The sequence below is a fragment of the Quercus robur genome, chromosome 6, assembly GCF_932294415.1.
Source record: "Quercus robur chromosome 6, dhQueRobu3.1, whole genome shotgun sequence".
NCBI classification, from domain to species: Eukaryota; Viridiplantae; Streptophyta; class Magnoliopsida; order Fagales; family Fagaceae; genus Quercus; species Quercus robur.
In genome coordinates, this window is record NC_065539.1 from 2,368,680 (window position 1) to 2,380,878 (window position 12,199).

At 33.3% G+C, this 12,199-nt stretch overlaps 1 protein-coding gene across 1 annotated transcript; it reads right to left on the bottom strand.

The window, feature by feature from the left end:
- Positions 1-430: 430 nt before the first annotated feature.
- Positions 431-11,281, bottom strand: LOC126689586 (uncharacterized). The gene is made up of 11 exons (XM_050384823.1): positions 10,936-11,281; positions 10,507-10,637; positions 10,173-10,406; positions 9,751-10,006; positions 9,144-9,341; positions 8,923-9,026; positions 4,213-4,576; positions 3,869-3,999; positions 3,564-3,788; positions 2,482-2,737; positions 431-639 (listed from the first exon to the last, which is right to left on the bottom strand). Exons 1-11 carry the CDS (start codon positions 11,219-11,221, stop codon positions 446-448), a joined length of 2,379 nt encoding a protein of 792 aa, XP_050240780.1. The 5' UTR covers positions 11,222-11,281; the 3' UTR covers positions 431-445.
- Positions 11,282-12,199: the final 918 nt, after the last annotated feature.

Genomic DNA, 12,199 nt, shown 5'->3' on the forward strand with positions numbered 1-12,199 from the left:
TAGTTGCACTTATTGATAAATATTTCCATTTGAAGTTCATCAACAGAAAGATCCAAATGAGTACATTCAAGGGCATGTTACATCACAAGCAAAATAGGAAAAAAAATCGCTTTTATTAAAGTGATATAGGTAATAATAATAATAACAAAAACTTGTATTATAAGCAGTTTAATTAGAATAGGCATTGGTATATTAACATCTATATTTTCATTTTATAATAAACGAAAGAGTATATTTAGTTGCACTATATTGATCATAAATATTTCCATTTGAAGTTCATCAACAAAAAGATCCAAATGAGTACATTCAAGGGCATGTTACATCACAAGTAGAATAGAAAAGAAAATCGCTTTTGTTATAGTGACATAGCTAGGTAATAATAAATAAATAAAACTTTTATTATAAGCAGTTTAATTAGAATAGGATGAAGTAAAGAGATCGTCTCTTAGAAAAATTTATGAATGGTTTCCTTAATCATCTGAGAGGTTAGCAAGGCATAAGCTCGTTCAGTGGGGTGATAACTGTCCCAGAAGATGTATTTAGTGTCATCCTTGCATGTATTTGGATTGTAAGCACAAAATAAGATGCCAGCCTCAAAATCTCCCGTGCCACAACATCCATTATCCACTACTTCAAATCCTGAATTCATAAGTAATGATCAAAAAAAAAAAAAAATGCAAATTATTCTTAGCATATGATATCTACATCAGCATATGTTTTTGTTAGTATTGTAAGGCATCATCAAACTAGTTTTTTTAGTTCGTCTCCTAGTTATATATAAGTATAACTTTATAGAGGGCTGTGTTTGTTTCTAGATTTGAAATCTTCCAAATGGGTTACAATGTTAAAAATCAATACTGCCTCTCTTTAGAAACTTCTAGAACTTCTCACACAATCTCTCTCTCTTTCTAGAAATTTTTCTCTAATTTCGGACATTTTTCTCTTGCTCTCTTTTCAGAATTATCTCCAAGATAGTTTTCATATTTTCTCTAGAAGCTTCCCTGCACTAGTGAATTTCAGCCACAAATTTATAAGGTGTCTAGGTAGCAAGTGTGTAGAGTGAAATAGAGTCAAGAGCTAGTGTGTGTAGGTGTCTAGAAGTGAGGTGTGTGCAAGTGTATTTGGTGAGTAAGTGTCGTGTTTGCAGTGCACTAGTATCAGTGTATGAGAGTCAAGCATTAGTGCTTGTAAAGTGTTGTAATTTAAAGAGTCAAGTTTTAAATAAAAACTCTTTGTTCAGTCTTTTGTTCAACAATCTAGTGTCAGAGCTTCCGTTAACTCAACATACAACTCTTGATGGAAGTGTGCTTGAATGTTTATAAATAGAGGATGTCTAGCTCCTTTCATTTCTAAACAAACTCTTTGCATATGATTTCCGACCTCATGAGACTTGTATTTCTTTGGGACCAAATTGGTATCAAAGTAAGGTTTCCCACACAATTTCTTCCATAGAAACTGTGTGAACCACGGCTTCAGCCAGTTGATGTGAGTATCTATGACCATGTGGGTGTGTTGACACCTTAATTGGATGTAGTGATTGGAGGCAACCAAGAGCATTGACATTAGTTTACCTAAAAAATTCTTTCTAATTTAGGAAAAAAAACCTATTTTTCCTATTTTAGATAATCACATTTTCTTTTTCACCTAAATCAGATTCCTTATTTTAAACCGTATTTCATTTATATATAATTTCTTCATTTATTTTCTATTATTTATTTCACTTTTCAAAACTCTCACTTTTCTTTATTACCATTACAAGGACATAGAAAACAATAAACAAATGAAAAATGCTTTCTAAAGATTGGGAGCAATTGTAACAAGACCCTACAAAAGATAAGAGATAAGCTATATATGTATGGTGTTTTTAGGGTTTCCCTATTTTGTTCCCTGACACTATTTTGGGGAATATGCGGCTAGACTAACCAGTTTGCAGTGTATATGTGAGAAAAGGAAACTTTATATGGCAAAGATCACTTCCAATGGTTTCTCTCAAAGGTAATGGTCTTCATCCTCGAAGCCATGGATTTGACAGCCTGATCTTCATCCTCGAAGCCATGAATTCGACAGCCTGATCATGCATGGTGTATTTTTGGTTGCACAGATTCGAACCAAGGCCGACGCTGGTGATTTCCATGAATGGTGCAAGGAGAAAGCGCGTTGATGTGGTGGTTGGGAGACTATGGTAAAACTGTATTGTGGTGACCCATCGTGATGGAGACTGATGCGCTCTTTCAGATTGATGAAGCCAAAGCAAAAGATAAATGGTTCGCAGACATAGACCATGATGCTAGAAGCTTATCCAGCGACCATGACTACTATCACTAGCAAAACACATGAACGACCTAAGCAGTAATGCTGTGAAAAGATGGTGCATGGAGAAATGGCCAATGAAAGAGCAGATCGTTTTGGACAAAGGTAGAAGAAGTAACTAGGAGATGTAGAAAAAGAACTTTTAGAGGAGATAATGATGATGACGATTACCATGTTCTGTAGGGTGTTGGATAAGGTGAAGTAATCGATAGTACATATCCATGTAGACGAGTTTAGCTGCTGGAAGCTTTTTGTTGAGATTAACCAATTGAGCCGAGAGCTTGGAGTTGAAGAGAATCGCTGCTTGGTTTAAAGACACTGAACAACTTCTTTGTAAGCCTCCTCTCAGTGTTCTTTGCATCGGCAAACACCCTATTGCTGGTATACTTAACACTCCAATCCTTCTCACACCCAATGCATAGAGTTCCTGCCAATTATTTGCTTTAACCCGTCAAACATCATGAAATAGCATAATTTTCTTTTCTTTTCTTTTTCCTCCCCTTAGATTTTTAGAGTAAGTTTTTCTACTTATAATTTCAGGTAAGAAATGGTCTGTTTTCTATGGATAGACTTACAATTACCAACAACGCAAAAAAAATTGTTAATATATAGATGATAGTTCTTTTTTAAATTCTTATTAATTTGGCTACTTTGTTCTTATTTTTTTTGGTACGCATCTTCTAGTCTTCACTATTTTGCTACAAATTAGAGTTGTAATTTTGAATACAGATTATGAGTTGCAATTTTGAATTGGAAAGACCAATGCACTTGAGCATCAGAGGTATGTAAGCCGAATCCGGCTCTTTAGTTCTTTACATTGGAGCACTTACAAGGAGGTTTTTAAAGATATATTAGCTCAATAATATAGGCCCAAGTTCAATCCTATTTTGTGTACAAGCCAAGCCTCTAGTTGTACTAGAAGTCTATTAACCATAATTAATGTATATATGGTTAGTTTAGGATTTAGCCTACTATATATTCTTATGATAGGTTTTTTGTAACACAAAATTTGTTTTACACTCTCATATAATTAAAATGTAATCCTTAATTAAAGGTTTCCTCTGTGAACATAGGGTATTTGAACCACGTAACTCTCGTATTCTCTATTTTATACTTTCACTTCTGTATCTATTTTAACATATGATCAACATGATATATCAAAGCTAACATTCAATAGTGGCCATGAGTTGTTAGTTAATTTTTCTTATAAAGTGAATCTAGATCACATTGTCTTCATGTTTTCAGAAACTTACTTGCAAGAAACTTAGAGATGAATTGATCATTAGATCCGTATAAGAATTGATATCATACTGAAACATCCTGAGAAAATAAGTATTTGCAATGTCATCAGTCCCTATGCTCAACATGTATATTCCTTTTGATAGTATAGAGGCCATTCTGTCTTCACCCGCTGCTGCCTTTATTTTCTTTATGTAATTCTTGAACATCTCTAATTGATCTGGCAATGATAAGGCAGACTAATATGGAAGAAATAAGCTAGTCATGGAATTTAGAATTAAAATTATAAGAAAAACAAAGGGAAGATCAGAGGAATTACTATTATCATGGATGTGAGAGGATCATATCCTGCACCACCAGAGGCAAAACTTACGCCACTAAGAAGGTCTTGAAGTTTCAAGTTTGAGTCCAAATAAGCTGGCAAGAGCTCCTTGAGACCTAACTCTTCAGCTGAAGATTGTTTCAAAATATCTTAAAATCTACATTTTTGTGTGTAAGAGTAATGATTATCACATACAGTGTGTACTGAAATCGTGTTTTCACAAACTGTGCATAGTTGTATTTAACTATCTAGTTAATTATGTGCAACAATAATTAATAGTATGTGTACTAAAGGCTAGTCCATTTAGCAAAATCTAATAGCTAGAGCAGTTTTGGGACTACCTATGAAGTCTGAGGGAACCCTTCCATTGCTAAACCTTCCAGTAGGTTTTGCTCCTTTGAAATCTTTCCCATATGGTGGGAAATTGCACTTTATTAAAGTATTGATATGGTTGTTGTTTCCTGTATCCACGATTGAATCTCCAAATACAAAAACTGCTGGAACTTGACCTGTTTCATTTTTAGGCAGTATCATGGCACATCCATCATTAAGGAAAAATATAATGACAAAGAAAATAATGAATGAAGTAGAAAAAACAGAATTTCCAGGGTGGAAGTTCATTCTAATATATGAAAATCTACTTTCTTCTTCAAGTTTACAAGGAAAAACGAGAGGAGAAAATTCTGAAAGACCCAATTTCTTTTTAAAAAATCAGTGATAGAATTGTAAATGCAGGAACTTTCACCATAAACTTGAGTTTGGTGCCAGCATCTTACTGGACGCAAATATGTTGTAGTTGTTAGAATTTAAAGGTAAAGTGCACGCATGGTTACGTGCTCTTGTTATTTTGGTAAGGTAGAAGAAGTTGTCAAATTCGTTAAGCGGCGCCTATTACAGTTGAACGAGGAGGGTGTGGAGTGTGGACATGAAAAATTAAAAGATCAATCCATTTTGGCAATTTATATACATATTCCCGGTGTGTGGATTGTGGAGCACTAGGAATTGGAATCCTCTACTATAAGGAGCCAGGTAAACTGTCACTTTGTGGTGGTAAAATTTTTGAAAGTCATAAGGATTAAAGTATAAAGGTAAAAAAATGAATCTTATAAGGGTATTAGTTTAGGAAATGTTTTAGAAATTTTTTATGAGAAAAAAAATTATTAATTTACTTTGATTATTTTTTTAGATTTTTCATAACAGTGGTGTTAAAACTTTTATAAAATAGTTTATTAACAATTGTTTTAAGACACCAGCTAACAGTCCCGTTAATTCATTTTTAGAAAATGTTAAAGGTATTGGTTTATGAAATATTTTTAGAAACATTTTATTGAAAGAATGATAAAATAATAAATGTTATTGACAGTTTTTTATATTTCCTATGAAAGTGGTATCAAAACTTTTCTATTATGATTTATTAACAATTACCCTAATGGTGTGTTTGTTTGAAGGTGAAATAGAGTGAATGAAAAACTTTGGAGAGAAAATAGGAAGGAAAACTTTTTTATAGTGTGTTTGGTTGGGTAGAGAGGGAGAAAAATAAATGGTGGAGTCCAGGTATTTTTTTCCTTGAGCTTACCAAAAAGTTTTCTCCTCAAAATGGAGAAAAAACTTAGTGGGAAAAATATGATGGTTGAATGACAAAAATGTCCATATGTAGGTTGCATGTGGGCTTAACGTTGCTGGTTTTTTATTTTTTTTTATTTTATTTTTAAAATAGCCTTTGGCTGCTTAATGTTTCTATTGTTTAAAAAACAGCTTTTTGCTTTATTTGGCGTTTGCCCTTCTTCATTCCTTCTTTTTTTTTTTTTTTTTTTTTTTTTTTTGGAGTGGTGGCTTGGAGCTTTGTTTTGTTTTGTTTTTTTCTTTTTTCTTTTGCTTAACTAGACATGATTTTTAATTTTTAATAAATTTAGTTAATTGCATTTTTTTTGGTTGCTTGTCACTTTTTTATTTTAATTGTGTATCATTTTTTAATAAAGGTATATGAGTAAATTTATACAAACTCATTTTTTCCATCCCTTCACCCTTTCACTCTCAACCAAATAAAAAAGAAGGAAATTAAAATTTTTTCTATCTTCCTACTTTTCTATCTTCTAACTATTTTTTATCATCTCATCTTTCCACTCCCCTAACTAAACAAACCTTAAAAATATTCGTTAAGATAACCCTTAATCTTTAGGCCTCGTTTGGGAGGAGGGAATTGAATGGAATGGAAAGGAATGAAAAGAATCATTTTAGAATATTCTTCCATTCCCTTGTTTGGGAGTTTTAATGGAGGGAATGGAAAGCTCATTCCCTTGTTTGGGAGTTTAAGTGGGAGGGAATGGAATGGATAGGAGGGAACACTCATTCCTCTCTATTCCCTTAAAACCTCAAATTTTCATTCCCCCCAAAATTGGGAGGAATGGGAGGGAATGGAATTAGATTTAATGATTTTTTTACTAAAACTCCCAAAATACCCCTATATATTCAACTCTTTATTTTAAAATAGGGGTCTAATAGTAATATTATCAGAAAATGATTCCATTCCATTCCCTCCATGTTGCTCCCAAACAAGATTAGTTACATTCCATTCATTTTCATTCCTTTCTATTCCTTTATTTTAAAACATCTAAACAAGATTACTTAATTCTATTCCATTCCATTCTTTTCCATTCCTTTCCCTTACTTAAATTTAGTTCATTCCATTCCATTCCTTTCCATTCTCTTATAATCATTCTATTCCATTCCCTTATAAACTCCCAAACGGAGCCTTAGTATCGCCTCATGAATTAAATGGAGTGATAACTTTCCATTTTATAAGGCTCTAGAGTAAGTGTCATGTTAATTAATACAAAACCAGGTTAGCGTGTAATAAATGTTCATTAATGACTTTTCTTTTATTTCTTCGGTCTTTTCTTTCTTCTCCAGCGTACTAGACACGCACACACAAGACATTACTGGATCCTATCAAAAAAAGAAGAAGACATTACTGGTTACTTACATCTTTATAAATATGGCCGACTTTCCTTTTCTCTTAGCCAACTATTTTAACTTAATAAAAGGGACAAAATTATTAAAAGGATTGTCAAAAAATGGTTAAAAAATTAAAAAACAAAAAATTGCAAAAAAATAGAAAGAATAGTGCAAAAAGTCGTCAACAGGCACCGACACAAGCCTAAAACTAAAAGACAATCTCATTTAATGAGCTTTGACAAAGAAGTGGGCTTGACCCACAGTGCAGTACTAGTGCACCTAACCCAAATTAACTACGCATATGGTGAGTTTAATGAGCGGAAGACAATAGGCTGCTGACATTCATGGTATTTATTTCAAAGTGCCACATGATATAATTCGAATTAAAAGTCATTTACATGAAGAGCTGTAAGTAACAAAAGTGTGATAACAGGTTCATATAAAGACACACTTTTACCTTTTACAACTCATTATATGGACGAATTGTAATACAAATTATACTATTTTATGTGATACTAGCATTACTTATTTATTCCGTATCGATCGTTGATTTCACTTTCATGAAGAGGGAGAAGATATTTGTTAGGCTTTGATTGTGTCACACTCCTTATATATTATATCTAAATACCATGTGTGTTAATTGTGCCATTTAGTATAGAAGTGTAGATATTGGATATAAAGACTGTATATCAAGAAATGTGAAACAATAATTTTCCTTTTTGTTATGTCCAATTTACAGCCATCTTTGATTCTTTATGATGATTGGGAGATATAGGTAGGTACATTGTGCACTCCCCAATCCACTTTCGTGCTCTCATCTCTCTTAGTTGCATTGTCACTTTAATTGTTAGTTTATTTTTACCGTAGAAAGTGACATAATGATACTTCATATTTTCAATTGAGAAATTATTGTTTCACACTTCCATACATACAAAATACACAATTTCACCCAAAAAAAAAAAAAAAAAAACTCGAATCTCTTTTCTATTGACATCTTACGTGACTTTGCATTCTTTCCTAAGTCAAAGATCAATAAAATAAATTCTAGAAAGTTAAAAAAAAAAAAAAAAACAAGCAATAAATATATGAAAATAATTGAGTACTCAATAAAATAATGAAAACTAAGGATATGAAACACATGATCTGAGAGTACATTGTTAAAAATGGGTTGATAAAACCTAAAAAACCTTAACTATTATTTTATTATTCATGCTAAATATGTAATTTATTTTGGTATTTTCTTTAGCCACATGCCTTAAATAGAATTATATTAAAACCACTAAAAATTTGTCAGGTAGTATTTTCATAAACATAATGAATTTGAATGGGACTTTTATAAAATTCATATAATCTATTTATAATCTTACTTTTTTTTTTAGAAGACATTACATTTTAAAAAAAAAAAAAAAAACTTAAAAGACTTTTTTTTAACGTGTCAATTCTTTTATTTTTATTTTTATTTTTTTTAAGGTCAAACTCTTAAAATTTTTAAATTTAATAGGATTTAAACTCAATTGGGGCTAGGGGCCAAGGCCCCCCTCAATCCAAAGGTATGTACATGATGGTACATAATATCTAAAAATAGTATACAAAAAGAGTGAGTCAATTAAAGCCCTTTCAATTTAGTAAGCTTTTTGGATAAATTTGATTTGGTATAATATTAGACAAATTAATGGTCTCTTGGTGTTTTCTGTTGGCTTAACTAGTAAAGTATCGTAGAATAAAAGGTTTAATTATACCTCTTATTTAAAACTTTAAAAACCTTTTCTAAGTGCTACTTATTAAATTTCAACTCTTGCGTAAAATTTTCCCTCAAAAAAAAAAAAAAAATCTTGCGTAAATTCCTTTTTGCAAGATAATCTCTTGGCTCTAAATGTGATTGTACTAATCTTCTTGCATAATCATGTCACCCACTCAAACACTGGCGTGAGAAATGCTACTACTACCACCTACACACAAAGCACATGACGGGGCATGGCATAAGCATGAATTAGGAAAAATCTAGTAGATAATTTCAATACTTATTCACATGCTTAAAAACCACTTTCCTCCTGAAGATGAGAGAACTTCATGTATAGATTAATCCGTCGACATACTGGAACATTAATTGCAGAATTGCTGACACATAGTCTCAGTTTACAGAACATTTTCATAATCATGAATAAAGAAAAATCTAGTAGATTGGAACATTGCAGAAATACTGATACATAGTCCCAATTTAAGCATAGTAATAACATAGATTGGACTCACTTCAAATGCTAATTAATAGCACAAACACTTCCTATAATAACTGGCCAAGAAAGAGAGACGAGAGATTACCCTCTGAAGAATTTGTAGATATAGTCATCCACGACTAATGGGGTAAGGATTTTAGAGGCCAGCTCTGAGGGATGATAACTGTCCCAGAATACATATTCAGAGGCGTTGGTACATGTCTCTGGTGAAAAACTGGTACATAAAATGCTGACCTCTATTTTCCCTGTGCCACAGCATCCTTTGTTTGCCTCTTGAAATCCTAATCCATAAGCAAAGGATTTAAAAAAAGAAAAAAAGAAAAAAGAAAAAATGCATTACATAACCCCCCTATATCTACAGTCACTGGATTAAGTTTACAGTGCACCTAGCAAATTATCACTTCCTGTTAGTACAGTTTGGCATACCAACTTTTTTAGAAACCAAAATCATGTAGTAAGAAACAACAACAACAATAACAGAGCTTTAGTCCTGAAGTTCTGGGGTCAGCTATAGGAGTATACCTTACATCGGGTATATGTTTTCCCTCTCTTGCAGCTGGTGTGAGAGAGAGAAAATATATACCTGATGTAGGGTATATTTTTCCCAGCTATAGATTTTCAACAAATTAGTTAAGGTTACTCAATATCCAAGTGAATCAAAACTATTAAAAAATGATAGGTGGTGATTACCATATTGAGATGGGTTTTGGATGATGGCAAGCAACGGGTTATAGAGATCTAAATAAACAAGCCTAGCGTCTGGAAGTCTTTTATTGATGGAATCCATTTGGGAGGAGAGCTTTGAATTGAAGAGAATTGCTGCTTGGTTTGCAGACTCAGAACACCCTCTCAGTATGCCTCCAGCCACTGTTCGCTGTGATGGCACGCACCCTATTGATGGTAAGCTTACTACTCCAATCCTTCTTGCTCCTAGTCCATAAAGTTCCTGCCCATTATATTTTTTTTTGGCACAAATTAAAGCTTGACAATGTTAGCTAATGCACACTTAAATTTACTGGACATGTTTGTCCAAGATCCAAGTACGGCCATGCATGACCAAATTAATGTACATGTTTGCAAATTGCAATGGCATTGTGTCTTTATAAACATACCTGCAAGAAACTTGTAGCTGATCTAACCATTAGATCAGTATATCCGGGAATATCATAATGGGCTCTCCTAAACGGTGTAGAAAAATAAGTATTTGCAATGTCATCGCTCCCTGTGCACACTATGAATATACTTTTTGACAGTATAGTAGCTGTTCTGCTTTCTCCTACTGCTTCCTTTATCTTCTTTATGTAATTTCTGAACAAGTCTAATTGATCTGATAACGATAAGACAGACTGACGATGGAAAATTAACAAAATCACTATAAGTAATTGCTACAATATATAGGACTAAAAAAAAAAGAAAAAAAAGAGGTGGAGTGAGAGAGAAGGTTACCACAATTTTAGCAGTGAGAGGATCATATCCTGCACCGCCAGAGGCAAAACTTACACCAGTAAGGAGGTCTTGAAGCTGAAGATTTGGATCAAGATAAGCCGGTAGAATCTTCTTAACACCAAATATTTCAGCTGAAAGTTTGTGTCAAGAAATTTTCAGTAAAATATATTAAAGAGCATTCAATCATTGTATGTGAAAGGGTGAATGATGTAATTGTACTATGTATTGGATCCTCAAAAAGGTTTTTTTTTGGGGGGGGTGAGGGGGGAGGTTAATTTAAACTGTAAAATTTGGATGTTGGTCATAAATTACAATGATTTCTGGACTGTTCCAATTCATGACTTGCTCTAAGGACTCTACAATTAGTCCAAAGAGTACTATATATGGTGGGAAACAGCAGTAAAACGAAAAGTAAATGCTAGACACTACCTAAAAAGTCTGCTGGGACCTTTCCATTGCTAAACCTTCCAGTTGGTTTTCCACCATTGAAATCTCTCCCATATGGTGGGAAATCACACTTAACCGCAGTTTCAATGTAGTTGTTGTTGCCCGTATCCACAATTGAATCTCCAAAGATTATAACTGCAGGAACTGTTTCATTGTTAGGCAGCCTTGTAGTGATGCCAGTAGTGTTATGGAAAATGTTGAACACGAGGAGGATTGAGAAAATAATTATATAGGAACAAGAAAGAGGTTTTGATGAGGGAAACTCCATTGTGTTATGGTTAAGAGTTTTATGGGGAAAAGAAAAAAAGAAGTACTAAATCTTGTTTGACAGTGTAGAACTTATAATTTGCATTTACATGACTATCTCTCGTGTGTTGGGTGCGTTGCACCATGTTCCAGCCCACACTTTGTTTTAGCTCATTAAATGAGCTTGTTGGACAAGTGCTGAGAAGTCAGCAAAGTGAAATGGGTTTGTTGGAGTAGCTTGTCCGAAAGAGAAGAAATTGGCTTCATATTTTCCTCTATAATTATGTACAAAAGTCCAGCAACATTTACATTTATGAAGGTATGTACAAAAGTCAAGCCACATAAATGATTATGTGATGTTAAATTTGTGTGACACGTTGGAAGGAAGGAAGAAAAGAAAGAAGCAAAAGGCAAGGGTCATTCGGCTAAGGGAGAGTTGAAGAAAAGAAATTGGTTGAAGCAAAGTCAAGATAAGTTGGTTTGCATTTATTGTGACTTGATATGAAGAGTGTGTAAGGGAGAAAAGAAGGAAAAGATGATGAAATAAAAGGTGAGGCATTCGGCCATTTGAAGGAGGGGGTGAAGATGTGAAGCCTCCGAGAAAAGAGAAGTCCCAGCAAGTGAGACTGAGGACTGGTGCAGTCTTGAAGAACTGCGTGAATGAGAGCAAGCAAAAGAGAAGAGAAAAATAGAGAGGTAAAGAGAAAATACATAGTGAGAAAGAGAGAAGTGAGTGAAAAGAAAAATAGAGTTTTTCTTTACTCAAGTTGTATCTCTAAGTATTGTAATCTCTATTTGATATAGTGAAATTATTCGGAGTTTGTTCCGTGGTTTTTCCCTTCAAAGAGAAAGGGTTTCCACGTAAATTTTTGTGTTCTTGTGTGATTGTGCTTCCGTTGTACTTGTTAAAATTTATTCATAGTTATATATAATTTTTCCCAACATCGTGCAACCTATTTATTGGACTCATAGCTCACATTAGGTTGTACATGTTTTTTTT

What these genes read in the sequence shown, in the direction of transcription:
- LOC126689586 (XM_050384823.1), bottom strand. Translation starts at nt 11,221, where the DNA reads ATGGAGTTTCCCTCATCAAAACCTCTTTCTTGTTCCTATATAATTATT. An exon ending in CTCTCACTGCTAAAATTGTG is followed by an intron (nt 10,407 to 10,506) that starts GTAACCTTCTCT and finishes TTCCATCGTCAG; the next exon opens with TCTGTCTTATCGTTATCAGA. An exon ending in CATCTCTAAGTTTCTTGCAA is followed by an intron (nt 2,738 to 3,563) that starts GTAAGTTTCTGA and finishes AATAATTGGCAG; the next exon opens with GAACTCTATGCATTGGGTGT.